Below are 16177 nucleotides of genomic sequence, written 5' to 3' on the forward strand. Positions count from 1 at the left end.
GCACACATAGGAAAGAAGTGCTCTGCCAGTGGTTTTCTTTTCCTGCCATTTCTGATGGGCCACAAGCTTAGACATGCACCCAGGCCCTGTTGCAGCCTGCAGACATGACACAAGCCTTCCAAAACACGCACTCCTTCCATGAGAGGCTTAGCCACCAGATGCAGCTCCACAGTATCCACCAATTTCTCTACATTTAAACACGACCCTCCCCCCCCAACCACAACAGGTCCTTCCTCTGTACTTGTGCAGTTTTCTTAAGAATGTATTATGCATTTTGCATACTCCAAGTTCAAATAAACCCACAAGCACAAAGTGAAACTTTAAATAAAAAGGCCAGTAATGGCATGCTTTTGCAAGAAAAGAAGGCATGCCACAACCTGATCTTGATTTTCTGCTCTTGAACTACTGAATTAATTATAACAAATTACAGGGAGCCCCACTACAATTTATAAGCACAATAAACTCCCTTACAACCACCTATAATTTTATCAGAGTTAATCCAAATACCTAAAGAATTATACAGCACAAAACTTCAACATGCCTTTTAGAGTAAAAAAAAAAAACAAAAAAAAACAGGGAAGCCATATTCTCTTGTCTTCTGAACCTTTTCACTTAGAAAAAGCTACATCTGGTCTCTGCAAATTGGAGTCAATTGGAATCCAGCAAACCCTGGTGACACCACCACAGAATTCATCTTTATAAAGGCTGGAGTGGGATTGCAAAAGTAAAGTAAAACAAAATCACATAACACAAAGAAATCTGTATTTAAGTATTTCTAACTGAAAAAAAAAACCAAAATGTTCAATGCAAATATAAATATTACATAGAGACACTAGAAAAACAAATTTGGGAGCAAAGAGTTTATTATTCACATATTTAAAAAAAAAAGCTATGCATCCATTTGGTTTGGGTTTTAAACACACGCTAAAAGTGTTATTGTTCAGTCTGTTGTTCAGCCTAGGCTTGAAAACATGCTCAGCTATGTGCTCATATCTCCTGAACTGTGCAGAACACTTGCATTTGGCTACAGAGATCCAAAGGTTACAGCTCAGGAAACTTTTTTCTTTTTAGCTTCACATTCTTTTTTGATCAAAAAAAGGAAAAAAAAAAAAAAGGTAGGACTGAGTCTGGTAGGCAAATTACAAGAATGCCACATATCACTTTTCACAACTTGGTTGGGTTTTTTTGAGTGCAAACCCACAACATCTCCCACAACTGCTGCCTCCACCTTCACCTTCCTCCAAACACAATCTTCCCTATTCCCATATAGGATCCCAGGGCTCTTCCTCCTCAGCCTGAGCTGTGTGTCCCAGGGGCAGCTACTGCTTTGATGCAGGATTTTGGATAATAAACCAATTCTCCCAGCTGTCAGACAACTGTCCTTTGGTGCCTGACACACATGGGCTCCAACTGAGAACAGGAGCTACAACCACATATAGGCCCCACCTACACAGAGGTGCTCACTAAGGTGCCATGGCATGCAGCCTGTGTGCCATTATCCACTTGGTTAGTCACATCCTCACAACAGCAGGTCCCAGACACAGAGCAACTCATGCCCCCCATCTCCAGATGGAATAAAATAAAAAAACTCCTGAAATGGCAGCTGCAAAGATTCATCCTCAAGAAGATGCAAAAGTGCAAAGATAAGCCATGGCTATGTAGGCTGAAGAGTACTTAACCTCCTGTGGAAGAGAAGCAAAAAAAAAAAAAAACCCTGTTGGTCTTTCCTGAACTGGAACTAGATTTTGGCAAAAATGAGATTAGACCCCAAAAAGTTAATAATAGCTTATATTTACTTCCTTTGTGTTGACTCAGTTCAAAATATGCTTCTCCCTGCCCTGAAAAACAAGGCAGCTAACCCTCAAGCTGTGGGAAAAGGTGGTGTAAGCTACATATGGAAGCAATATGAGTCAACAGTTTGAAAATTCTCCTGGTAGTCAGCCAGGTTAATGGCCAAGCAGGTTAGAATATCATGCTAAAAAAATGTGGTGAGTTAACTAGAACAAATGTATACTCAAGCTCATACTATGCAATACTGAAAATAAAGAGATAACTTTTTTTTTAAGTGGTGCTTAAGTACAGGCATAATTATTCTTTGGACCCAAAACAAACATGAAGAGTTCTCATTGCTTCATTCTCTTCCCCACATTGTGTCAGTTGTAACAATAAAATATAATGTATATACCCCATAAGCCCCATTTTAGTTTTTAATATATATTTTAAAGATTCTCCATCCATACCGCTCTAAACTCTGGAATTACCCCAGTCCACCATGTTTTTCTGGCTTAATGTAGTGTGTTCTGCTGTGCACTGATGCAAACCTGAACTGAGTGCATATACCAGTGAACAACTGGAATGCCTATGTAAGCATCCAGAAGCACATCACAAAATAATTGCTTTGTGGGTGCAGAGCAGCATGCAAGTGTATTCAGGTGTTACTTTATTCAAAGAGCAAGTGAACACGTTCAGACTTAGAGAAGAATGTGTGCTTAGCCTGAACTTAACAAAACAACAACAAAAAAAAAAAGCTCTGGTGAGCCTGCAGTGAAACCTCGTTCATGAATTTACAGAGCTCATTTATAAAACTCTGTCAATGAAACCTTTATGTAGCATCCCAACCTCACCTAATCAATGTCTGAGAAAGCTCTACGATTTAGTGGAATTTTACCTGGTGTGGAGTTAAAATCCAGTCCATTGACTACTGCCTTTTACAGTAATCTGTCCTGGCAAAAAGAAAACACTGCTTGAAATGTGACACAATGAAGTTGCTGCCTATCTGTAGGTCGTCAGTACAACACCTTATATTCCTGTGAAAAGACTGTTGGAACATCTACATTAGCATCACTGCCAGCAGAAAACAGGAAAATTCAGGTTGCTTCCACCTCCCAGAGACCCCAGTGACCCTAGTGTTTCCAAAGGAATAATTGAAAACAGTCACCCCAGACCTCAGTAAATCATGCAACAAAACCACAGCCCAGGAAGCTGTAACATCCCAGTGAACGCAATCCTGCAAAAGTGAACACAGCTCTGATAATGACGGGATGCTGCCAGGGAAATATGTGAATCGGTGCCCTGTTAGGTGGGTAAAATAGATCCATTTCATGAAATGAATAATTATTCTTTGTAAAGGCTTCAAAAACAGCTGAAGATATCAAGTGCAAAAGCAGCTGCCAAAGATAAAACAGTGAACCAGTAAACATCTCACTGCACAGGAATCTGCCATCTTCCGACACTGAGATTTCTGCCAAATTCTTGTTGAGATTCTCAGCTGCATAGGGCCTCCACACAAATGCTTCTTTTAAACACATTTGGAGACTTGAGGGTTGTACTGACATCCAATTTCAGATCCTTTAGTGCTATACCCTGCCAGCAAGGCAAAAAAAATTAGAATTATTCAGATCACTGAAAAAGGTAAGTTTAGAACTAAGTTTTCATGATCTGTGTCTCAGCTACAAGAGAAGGGAAAAAGTTTGCTCCAGCCTGCAGTACGAACTCCAACACTGAATAAATTGAATAAACACTGGCAGTGCTACCATAACCAAGATTTCCATTGCCTACTGAATTCTCAAAATTTAAAAAGCTGATAGAAATTCCAGTCAAAATCCACACATCTGTTTGCTCTCATGCTGCTAGTAATTGTGGCTTGACCCTCTCTACCTGATGCTGCAGAAAAATTTCAGACACCTGTCTGGGACTTCTAAATAGAAGACCAATGATCCACAGTTCCCTTTTCAAAACACACAGTAGGAAAGAGAAAATTAATCACCTGCAGAAAGTGATGCACAACAGAGGAATGAATCCTGAATCACGCTGTGGAAATGCCCATTTCTTCTCACTGATTACACAGGAAGTCTAGAGCAACCCTCACTCTGTAAGCCTTTATCAGGAATAGCAACAAGACTAAGGCAGGAGTGGCGTGTGTCACAAAGAGTTTAAGGAGTACATCCCCTAGCACGCTGCACTTCCTTGAGGAGAAACTGCTAAGTCCCTGTTGCTGCATCATATTGAAGACAGACAGGAGAGTACCAGCCCCAGCCTAGTCAATGCAGTCATCCATCCAAACCAGTGCCTTAAACTACCCTGGGAGACAAGTCCAAAACACATGCCAGTGTGTGAGGTGCACCAGAACACCCAACCCGTGCACAGTGTTCCTGATGAGTGGGAAACCCCCCTCTGCAGTGACACGCATTGCTGCTACACCTGGAGGGGGAAAAAAGGGCAGCCAAGCACTTTGCAACAGTCTAAATGACAAAGGCAGTGAGCAGCTCAATTCCTAAACTAGAGGAGGAACTATCCTTTACATCTTCATTTAAGAAGATGCAAAAACACTGATGGGCTAGGAATGACAAGTGTTTTTCCTTTTTCCACTTTTTTAATCCTTTCTCCTTTAAACCAATACATTGAAGCTATCATCTTTTTTTCTAAAACCTTCTATTTGCTTTTAGTTGCATCTGTTTGGTTTAAGGGGACAACAATACACCAAGAACCTTCAGGGAGCAAACTCTATCATAACTGATTCTATTGAGAATCATTCCAGCAGCAGGGACTTCTTCATTAAGTTTACAGAAACCTCCCAATTTATGAATGGGAACTCCCTGTCCATCATGGTGATGGCAGCATGCTCCCACCAGTCAGGAAACATTAGACTCGAATTTCCAGTCTACAGAACATTAATTTTAATTAGAAATAAAACTATTATGAAACAAAGTCCATTCTTTGTTTCTCTGCACTTTGTATCTGTACATCCTGTCTTAGGTCTGACACAGTCCTCAAGAGTAAATGCCTAGGTGAAGGTTTCCTGTAAAGTTTACAAGTGTAAGTAGATGTAGCAAGGTCATGTTGTTAAATACAACTTTTGACACATCCTCCAGCTGCGTAAGCAGAAGCTTACTATCCATACACTCATCCTCTCGCCTTAAGACACTGCAGTTCAAAGAAAGCAGGACACAGTTCTCCATTCCAAAAAGTAGGTTAAGTCGCAGTTTTCATGAAGTTCTAGAGCCAATTACAGCAAGATTTAAAATCTCCTTTCAGCACTATTTAAGATAACTGCTACTAATACAAACCAAGAAAAAGGGACACATCCAGATCATACAAGTAGATCTTCAACAGATTTGCCATAAATACACACATACACATGGAACAGGTACTGCTAGCAGTACAGCTACAGATATGCAACCATGTGTCTGTGTGGCGCTGGGAAATCTAACAGGAGAAAACCAAGGAGCAAGAAAAGCTGGATTTAAATAGAAGACAACTCCAGGTTATCACAGTGATCCTCCTAACACAAGTGCATATCGGTGAGGACAGTTTCCTCAGAGGCTGAGAAACAAAAAGCAGTCAATGTGACTCATCCAAACACAGCTCCATACACAAAGCAAGCTCTTTACTGATGAAAGCAGAAGCCCAGATTTCTAGCCTCAGCACCATTTCACCTGACAGATATCACAAAATAAATATATAGTCCACCCAAATTGTTTTTGTTTCCATGCAGGAAGGCAGAAGAACTTTTTTTCTGCAACAGAAGCTGGTTAGACCTTCAAAGCAAGTTTCAAAATGCTTGATGTATTTCCTTCTCTTTAAGGATTATAAAATGTCTCTAGTACTAGGTTCAGCCTCATGGACCCTCAGCTCTTCTTTCTGGAATTAAGGTTCAATCCTGGCAGTCTGTGTAATCAAGACACATTTTTAACACAGTGGTTTGCAGCTGTGTCCTAAGTATAAACAGTCACTTCCTCTAGTGACCAGGAATAGGACACAAGGAAATGGGATGAAGCTGCCTTAGGGGAAGTACTTACCCTGGGATTGTAAAACAGGGACGAGGCAGGGCCTGTTATGATAAGACAAGGGGCAATGTTTTTAAACTAAACAAGGGTAGATTTAGTCTAGACATAATGAAGAAATGATTTACAGTGAGAGTGGTGAAGCCCTGGAAGAGGTTGCCCAGAGAGGTGATGGCTGGCCCATCCCTGGAAACACTGAAGATCAGGTTGGATGGAACTCTGGGCACCCTCACCTAGTCCCTATTCATCGTAGGTGGGTTGGACTAGATATGACCTCTAAAGGTCCTTCTAATCCAAACTATTCTATGAGCCTTCTGTAATTCCAAGTTCAGACTGGATATGAGGAAAAGATTCTTCACCTGTAGGGTGGTCAGTCACTAGGGCAGGCTCTCCAGGGAAGTGACTACAGTACCAGCCTGATGGTGCTCAAGGAGCATCTGAATGATGCTGTAAATCATATGATCTAGTTTTAGGTAGTCCTGCCAGGAGCAGGGAGTTGGGCTCAGTGATTGTTATGGGCCCCTTGCAACTTGAGAGATTCTGCGACTCAGCGAACCTTCTTCTGACCTGCTGCACATATCCACATTTTCTATTCATCTGGTTCCTTATACACTTTTGAAATGCATGCACGATTAATGTACTGTCATCTTTGAAGTTTCACAGGCCACACATCAACCCCCTCAAAGCCATACCATTACTGAAGAATGATATTTCTTTCTTTGGTAAAGCTAGGTATTCTTTTTCCTTCTGGTTTTTGAGAGCTATGAAATATTTGGATTCATACCTTTCATGGCCTTCTTTACATGCCCTTTACTAATCTAGTCTGAGTTCTGTTCTGAACATGTAAAAAAATCCCAGACTGAGATTCATATCATTACCTCACTCCAAGATATTCAAAGTTTGGGGGAAACATTAACATAATTAAAATCACAAGCATGGACAATAAAATTGCTACATTGTACCCAGCTGCAGAATTGTTTTTTAAAAATCTGAATAATTTACGGCTGTCAGCCATGGTAAAAGCCATCCACATTGCTTATCCAACATACCGGCTCAGCCAGTGTCTCCAACAGCACACATGCCAAGGTGGACAAGAAAAGGAGATCCAAAGTACTTTTTCCCAAGTACAAACATCTCCACTACCATAACTGCATGGAAAGGTTCAACGTGGGCTATCTAAGACTAGAGAGGAAGCTCTCTCAGCTTCTGTAAATGATATATCACTACTCTACAAGAAGAGTAGAACCTCAGAATGTAATCTTTGCTTCCATTTAAAAGGGTCCAATAAAAAAGTATTTGTTCTACTAGAATTGAACGTAGAAATAGCTCCCATCAGGAAAGCAATATGTTAGCACACGTGACTAAGCCCTAGAGCATAAAATTAGTATTATTTCTTTATGATCAGGTATAAATGTGAATCTGCCCAATGCCAAGACATTCCTGTTGCAACATTTCTAACCACCACAGCCATTGCCTTCAAAACACAGTAAAGCGAGAATGCAGGCTGAAAGCATCCTACACTGTATTTATAGTTACGCAACACTATTTTTCAGAGTTGCTACATATGTACTGCCCAACCACACACATGAAAACACATTCACTTTCTGGTCTAAAAGCACAGTATAATGTAATAGATTACATCTAAGCGTCAACAGTTTCTTAAAATATCTGGCACAAAGAGCTCAGCTTTCAATAACCAACACACAGAGAACAAGCTCCCCATTCACTGAAGAAAGTCAGCTGGGAGAAGGGTTTGCCCTCCTCAGCAAATATTTTATAAACAGGGAATTAATGTTGAATCTTAGGTCTGCCTTGAAGGAGCTCTTACTTTTAAGTCAAAGTTTAAACATCCACTAAAATACACATCCAAAGAAAACCAACTGAAAAATATTACTGAAAAGCGAAACACATACTCTGCAATAATATGAACACAACAAGACCCAGGCAAATACTGCATATTATTTGTTGTTGCTCTTCTCTAAATACAACATGAAAGCTAATTAAGTATCAGGGTGTTTACAAGAAGGCAAGTACAAGCCTAATGTGTGCGTTTCATGCTGCAGTAGCCACTAATATTAAAAAAGTCTAATAATTAAAACAAAACAATAAAACCATCAAAGGAGCACCAAAATGTGAATATCCCAGACTGTCTAAGCCTGGGTGGCCACCCAGGGCTTTTAGAACTCATCCAGCTTGCATGCAGTTCCAGAACTGCTCCCTTGCCTGGACAACATGAGCCCAAATTCCAGCAGCTAGGAGGAAGAGAAAAGAAAAAGAAAGAAAGAAAAAAAAAAGAAAAAAAAAAAGCTGATGACATTTCCAAGTTACTTCACGACCTACCCACAATCTTGTTCAACAGAAGAGAGCCAGGATCCCTGAGGACTCAGGACTCCCTGGCTCCACTTAGCAATGAATCCCAGAGCTTGCCTTTCTCCCAGCTTTGGGAGACAGGGTGCAGTTCCAGTCATAAGACAAACAACTTGAAGACCCTGAACAGGACTAAAACCGAGGGAATTCTGTTCCAGCAAAAATTTATTTGCCTCATGTCAATTTATAAAATTTCAGCTCCAGAGCTCCTACTGCTTCCTCTGGGAGATCTCACCATGATATTCCACAAATACTCTAATGAATAAGACACTTAGATTAGTACTAGTCCCAACTCTGTTTCAATACTCATCACATACTTACAGCACCCTCTACCAGTTCTTCTAGTTAAATAGGAAAGCAACAGCCACCACATATGGGGCAGTTGACACCCCATGCCCTTTCACTGTTGTTTCACACCATTCCTCTGTAAAAATTTATCCAGTAATTTGATTCCCCAAATCATTTAGCTGAGAACACAAGCTTTGACGAGATTCATGGGATTAAATTATCTTCCATTTCTAAGGTCTGCCATTCTTATAACATTCTTACCCCTGTCCTTTTCTGTTCATTTGATACAGCTTCTATGCATAGTGGCAACTGTTTTAATTCATGTAAATCACTTAACATTATAGTCCATTGATCCAAAGTTCTCTATAAAATAGAAATAGGAGATATATATAGATAGATATATATATATATGTATAATACATATATAATGATAAAGTTAGAAATATTCTAGAAGAAAGAAGCTACACTGGTTTATGCTACACAAGTGTCCAGCTCAATCTAAGAAACAAAGGGAACTGACAAACTCTATAACTGGAAATAGCTAAAAACACAGGACTCTTCTGACCATTAATATCGTATTTGTGTTGGAGACAACACTGCTGCTTCTTAGTGAAGAGGATGTGCATCATCTTTCCAGCTGTGCAAGCCACACGGCTGTTTCTGGTGCCAAGAGAGAGAGCTGTGTGTCAGGGCCTTTCCTGTGTGGTGTGAGCAGAGCTCATCAGCACAAGCACTGTAGCCATGACACTTCCCAGAAAAGCAGGCAATGAGTGCAATCATTTTTCTGGAAACTACATAGCCTGCCTCCAGATAAGATCTTTCTAAGACAGCAGGCATGCTCCTAAAACATGTGCTGGTAAGTACACCATAAACACAAACTGACAAAGGCTCCTAAGAAGAGACAAAGCAGTGAGACTTCTGCTGCCTAAAAACTAAATTTTTTTCCACTCTGTTATACATCAGTAGCACTGAAGGGCTAAATTCTGACTTACATCTCCAGGTGTAAGAGACCAAACTCTGAACTTTTTTTCTTATCACTCCATCTTCCCATTTGCCATGTATCACTCAGGTCTCTCTCATTTACCAATCCACTCAACTAAAACATGAATCTCTCTTCTCCTCCCATCCTGCATGCTATTTTTCTGTACTTTCATAGGAAATTTATTAAATGTCAGTACATTTTTGAGAACCACTGGCATTTTAAAAAATCCTGTAGGTTTATCTGTGGTGCAGCAACAAGCACGGCCACACAGTCGGTCACAGTCCTCGCTTCAGGCAAGCACAGTCCAGGATGTCTGGAACAAATCTGATTGTACACATTGTGCTGTTTTTTCCAGCACAGTGTGATATTCAAAATAATTATTTTGGACAATGAAGCCAAACCAACTACCATGAGCTCAAAAGTACACACAGAGACTTCTGCAGCCACAAGCTGCAGGTGTGACCAACCACAAAAAGCAAAGCAGCCTCATGTACTTGTCGCATGTAAATGTTACGTCCTTAACAGCCATAAGAGTTCCACTTCACTGAGCTTGCCACAAAACCAGGCTGGCACAGGACGATATGTGATATCCAGCCTTAACACAGAAATTAAAAGCACGGTGTAAGGAGCAGTAACTAGCAGAAAAGACTGCAGTGACTGGTAGAAATCTGCAGCTGACTGGATTTGTCTTAAAAGCTAGCTACACAGGAGGATGTGAAACTTAAGCTTTAAAAAAAAAAAAAAAAAAAAAAAGCAGCGCAGCAGACTAAAAGCAAAGATAAGCTCAAGTAGGCAAGACATCGAACAAGAACTTTTTTGAGAGAAGGCAAAATCTCCAGTATTTGTTAAAACAGATTTGCGAAAACATTTTTCCCTGTAAATATGAAGCACTCAAACACTAATTTTCTCCCTCTACTTTATACTCACATAATTTAAAAATTCAATACAGGCTAGGAGTCTGTACCTCCTTATGCTTTAAAAGAACATCTGCTTAAAATGTCTTCACCTAACACTCATAGAAAAACAAAGAAAGGAAAAGGCTGGGAACAGTGAAGAAGAAATATTTCCTTGAAAGACAAACAAAAAAAAAAAAAAACAGCTACAAGAAATGGTGAAGAAAAGGGTATGGCAGCAAAATATCAGGGAAAATAAATATTCACTTAGTTAAAAGAGGGTAAGTTCAAGGCTGAATTTTCCCAGACCATCCAGAAAAGAGGCCTGGGACCCACAAGCTCTAATTTTACACCTGCAAACACATTCATTCCCACACTTCGCAGGTGCAGCCATCCCATTCCAAACATTGTTTCCTTCCACACGAAAGCTGTACAGCACGTTCTTCTGGGGAAATGCAGAGCTGACAGCTAAACTTGGGGCAGAAGCCCAATGCAGCACACTGCAGGTGCTGGAACATGTCCCTCCCTACAGAGTTGTGCATGCCAGACCTACCATGCAGAGCACCACAGGGACCCAGCTCCATGGGGCACCCATAATGGGAACTGCTCTCACTTCCCAGAATTATGTCCCACTCTGCAATAGCACAAAAGCCACTGGATACCACTGAGTACAGAGCACCTAGTAAGATACTGAAAACTTCTTCCAGGAAAGAAAAAAGAAAACCAGACCAAAGCACACCTTTATTCCTTCACAGGAGGCACAGCAGTATCACGCGCTAAGAAAGACGTACCGTGGGGAGAAAATGTGCCTTCAGTTTTCGCTTAGAACTGTGGGAAGGGGAGAAAAGAAAAAGGCCATCAATTGTCTGATAATTGTGCAGAAAGCAGCATCGCACCCACATTTTCAGAAAGCCACAAGAGTGTGTGGGTTCTCTGTTTTTGGAACAAGAGCACAGTGAAAGCAAGCTTGTTTACTTTAGACACTGTACAAAGACTTTTCAAAAAAATTAATGCTTGAAAGGATGCCTCTTCTCTGAGGAGTTAGCAGAAAATAAAAGCCAGATTTATATGTCTAATCTATGCAAATATCTACTCTACAGGGCATCACAAAGACTGCTTTATATCAGACAGTATGCAGATCCCAGGTGCTTTAAATATGCCAAAAGCACACACAGCATCTCCATCTGTGATGGCTGCTCACTGAGAACAGCTGGATGACTAAAAAGAGGTTGTCTAAGTAGCCTTCCATGAAAAATGCTTTTTGCTAATGTGCCAATCCCCATACTCCCACCCAAATTACTCCTGCTATAATTGCCATTGAGTCTGAAAAGTGTTTTTTTTATTGTCGTTTGCTTTTTTTGGTTCTTTAATTTTGTTTATCACAAACTCTTCTAGAAATGTTCAAATTGTAGAAATAATAACATGGTGAAAACTGCTACAGACAACTTAAGGAATTATCATGGAGTTTTAATTAATCTGTGAAAATGGAAAACATCTGTGGGACTGGGGACCAGTAGAATGCCATGACCAGTAGCCAGGGATATGCTGGAGTCACTGAGATGTTGGAAGAGACAGGATTAAGATCAGGGAATATATACAGATGGGAACCTTAATTCAAGAGAAAAGAAGCAGAGTAGAAAGGGTAGGGAAATAAGAAGTCTAGAGGGCACGAAATAGCTTTCCTAGGAGAAGGCTTAATGCCAAAAGTACAATGCACTGAAAGTAAGGCATAGCAATAATATTTTTGTCATGGCCACTACCAGAGAGAAAAAACAGGTACTCTACAACTGGTGTCTGCTTTCTGTATGTTTCCTTGGGACATCCTTGGGAAGCATCTATCACAGGACAGGAAACATGACTGCCCTGAATAGCCTTAGCATTTGCATGCAAAACCACAAATTGAACAAGACTGACAATGTCCTGCAGGTGCTTCTTACCCCTTAACTTCACCCAAAGAGAAAAAAACCTCTACACCACTAATATTTTCATCTTCAGGCAAGCATCAGTCTTGTAGCAAAGAAGGAAAGAACTGCAAGCCAGAGTCAGATGTGACCTACTAAAACAATTAATGTGCTCCCCAGAGTACTCTTCACTTCATCTTTTCTTGCAGGTCTCAGAGGCTGGCTTCTAAGAGCTTAAAAGCTAAATAAACTGCTCTGGCAGTCTTGTCTTTTCATTTTCTTTACCACAGGCTCTCATATTATCAGAAACACCTCTTACAAATTAACTACAGGCATCCATCCCACACAAAGATATGGCAGTACTTGTGTTTATATGGCAGGTGCCTGCAGCTCTACAGGTCCTAAATAACCAGTTACATGGCCAGCCCAGGTAACCCACTCACCCACTCAGCATCAATTCACAATTTGAAATTATGGGATCATTTGGGCACAAACTGAAATACATGGCATACCTTCTAAACATAAATCCCCTTCTTAATTGCAAGGGTGACTGAAAAGATTTCCTAGAGTTAGTGTGGAATCTCTCCTTCCACTAATATATTCCATACCCAATGGGAAATGGTCCTAGAGCAATCTCCTCTAGTTGACCTTGCTCTGAGCAGACAATCTCCAGAGACACTTTCCAACCCCAACCATTCTGCAACTGCTGCTTGCATTTGACTGCAGTAAATCCGCTCTTCCCATTTTGTGATACCTTGAGAGGGACATCACTGACTTCTCACGACAGTGCTGTTCCACTCCTTTCCCAGCATGGCACATGTGGACAGGTTTCCATTGAGTCTGTCCAGCACTGGGACACATTTCTTGGAGCAGTGTTACTCACCCTTACTTCTGCCTCCACACTTGGCTTGTCAATACAGGAAGTTACCAGAGAAACCTGACCACTACCAACACCTGCAGGCAGTTAAAATCCACAGGCCTGGAGGCATAATTATAATTTTCTACTTCCAGCATAATGATAAGATGTAAAGGAGTTATGATTTTATAAATACTGTAGTGCTGGTACCAGGATTCTTCCTGTTGGTCCCAACCACCAAACAACAGCCAAACACAAAACAGTTCACATATTGTTTTGAAAAGATCTTTCAGATGATCTTTCAAATAAAATTATTAAGGAACACTACCTCAGAGCCTGTGACCAACACCCTAAGTAACGCTCCTCTCAACCAACAGAGCCTAAAAGACTTGCATCATTTTCCCTTTTTGCAATGACAGTATGTGAGACACAGGAGGTTGCAGCCACTGGAAACAGGAAGGAATATTCAATTTGGAGACTAATTTCTCAAAACCAGCTATCAAGTCTATAATCCTACAGATCAGAGGTAGAGTAAACCAGCTCAGGAAACCAACTCCCTAGTGTTTGAATACTTGTGCATTATGTGTTTGCTGAAGCACTCTCCAAAGACTTTATCATCTTCACAGAATATTAATCAACCCTGGAAACCCTGGAGTCTACAATTAACTAAAAGCTTGCTGCTGAGAGATGGGTTTCACCTTCAACTCCAAACACAGCCAGGCAAGCTCAGGGCTGGAGATGTTTCCACTTGGAGAAGGTTACAAAGGTGACAGGTCCACTGCTGGCAGTATTGTCACCACCTCTGCATCTTCAGCCTTTGGTGGTGGCTGTGCTTTGGGGTTGGGTTTGTTTGTGGTGGCTCTGCAGCCTCCCAGAAGATGAAGTGTCTCATCACAAGTTCTGCATTTCAGACAGATTTGTCATTTTTACCTAAATATAAGTCAAATACACAAGCACTGAGTGGGCAAGTCCCATGCCTACCTCAACATCACATGTAATCATATAATGATCAAGTCTAATCCCAGAAGCAGCCACTAACAAAATAAAAGCAAATGTTGAATCAATTTACCAAGAGTCAAAAAAAACCCCTATAAGCCCACATCCATCTGTGCATCTAATCAGGTTTTAAACTAAGCCTTTCTCTACCAGTTGTTTTGGAAGAATCCTCCAGGTCCCCACCGTTGCCTCAAACATGAATCTACCTATTGCTGAAGATTTGCTGCCGTCACACCATCTACAGCGCAGCAATTCCACTCCATGAAACAAACAAACAAATCTTAACAGGTATTCTATATCTGAAATCCTCTAGTAAGCTGCTACACACCTTTAAAGAAACATAAAAGGCACTTATAAGACTCTACAGCTTATGCTATCAATCACTTCAAAAAGAAAAACAATTCAGCAGCCACTCCAATTGAGAGTGCTGTGAAGTTCAATTGTCACTGAAATGCTTTGTTATTACCAGCCTGGGCAGAATGAGCAAATATACCTCTGCAGGTGAGCTGTGAATGAGCAATCAGCACTGCAGGCTGCAGCTTGAAGAGATAATAGCATCCAAGTAGCTACAATGCTTCCTTGCACACAACCAGGCCAGGATTGGGCTGACAAATTGAGCAACACGACATTTCAGACATTCCATCTGCACATCAGAATAATTCTGAAGGAAAAGATACTGAGGATTCCCTCTCCCAGCGTGCACAAAGCAGGAACACACAGATACAGACAAGCATCAGTATTTGGTCTGCTCTCAGAGAAATTGAAGTTTTATGATGCTTTTATCCCCCTCTTTGGCAAGAACTCAGCACACACAGTAGTCAAGGGATGGCTTCACAGCTGCCATTTCAAGACACAACTTTTTCACATCCTAACGCCAACTCCCCAGTTCAGTGTCAAATAAAAATCCTTTAAAATATGCAACCTGCAATATAAAAAATTGCTTCATATCTTGCATGCCTTCTAGAATTAGAGGCTATTCTTTCTTCACTATTTATGTATCTTTTCCTAGCTATTATGATCATGTGGAGAATTCCAGGGTTTCAGAAACAGCAGTTTTTTTTTCAGTGGCAAGGCCTCTGCCACCCTGAAGCATCCACTTATTCCAGGCTTTACCTTTAGTTGTGCTGATACAACTTTGCTCAGACTAGATAAATGAAGTAATTTTGGTTAAAAAGAAAACAACTCCACCCCTTTTTAGGTGAGGTGGGCTTTTTTCTCCTCTCCTTCACTCTCTTTTCTGTATTATTAAATTTCGATACAGCACAGATGTGCAAAAACCACACAGTGATGTGGTTTACAAAAATAGCCCCTCAAAACAGTTGTATTGTTACAACTGCAGCACAGGGCTCTGAATAAAAGAGTAATTCCCACTAAAGTTGTTTGTAAAGGTACGCCCTGATCATAATTAAAGGACTAATGCCCTCTTAACATTTTTAATCTTTTTGTGAAGGGAAAATCAAGAGTGGGATGAGCAAAACCTGGGAAAAAAAATGCCAAAGTTCACTTTCACCAAAGCACACGTAGGTTTAAGAATAATAAACTAAAACTCTATATAGAGCTCCTTTGTGGCTTCCTTTTCACCAGTAGAAAGCTACAGAAGAAAAACCACGGTCACCATGGTCCTTTTTAAAATTTGTCAGATTTTTAGTCATATAACTATTACTCCCATTTTTTCAATGCAGTTGGTCACGCACAATCTTTCAGTGAGACAGTTTTTTTTTTTTCCTTCTTCCCAAGCAGACATAATCAAGTGGTGACTTCTCCCATTTTTTCCCATTTGGGCAATCATCAGGAAAGGAAATAACCACATGATACCTGAGCAATACTGAATGCCAGAAACAGAGCAACTGTTTCTCTCAGATGCTCTATCATTGTCCCATTCTCTCCCAGCTCTAGCACAATATAGTGAACAGAGGGAAGCACATACCTTGTCACCTCCTGCTGCAGTCGGGAAACACTGGGCACATAGAACATTACCCCAAAGAAAAGCAAAGGCTCATTGGCAAATTTGTCCAGCTGCTTCTTCAGAGGCTTTTCCAGTTCAACCCAGCGGTCTTGCTGGCTCTTGCTGAGAAACCAAAGGCCGAAGTAGTGAGTCTAGATAAAGAAAC

The 16177-nt window shown here is 40.7% G+C and overlaps 1 protein-coding gene across 1 annotated transcript in view; it reads right to left on the bottom strand.

The window, feature by feature from the left end:
- PTPN14 (protein tyrosine phosphatase non-receptor type 14) overlaps positions 1–16177 on the bottom strand; it is a 110389-nt gene that overhangs the window by 47928 nt on the left and 46284 nt on the right. Inside the window, exon 3 of the mRNA XM_038134137.1 lies at positions 15994–16163. Within this exon, the coding sequence (XP_037990065.1) occupies positions 15994–16163 (170 nt within the window). The remainder of the gene's footprint in view (positions 1–15993; positions 16164–16177) is intronic.

The sequence above is a fragment of the Motacilla alba genome, chromosome 3, assembly GCF_015832195.1.
Source record: "Motacilla alba alba isolate MOTALB_02 chromosome 3, Motacilla_alba_V1.0_pri, whole genome shotgun sequence".
Taxonomy (NCBI): domain Eukaryota; kingdom Metazoa; phylum Chordata; class Aves; order Passeriformes; family Motacillidae; genus Motacilla; species Motacilla alba.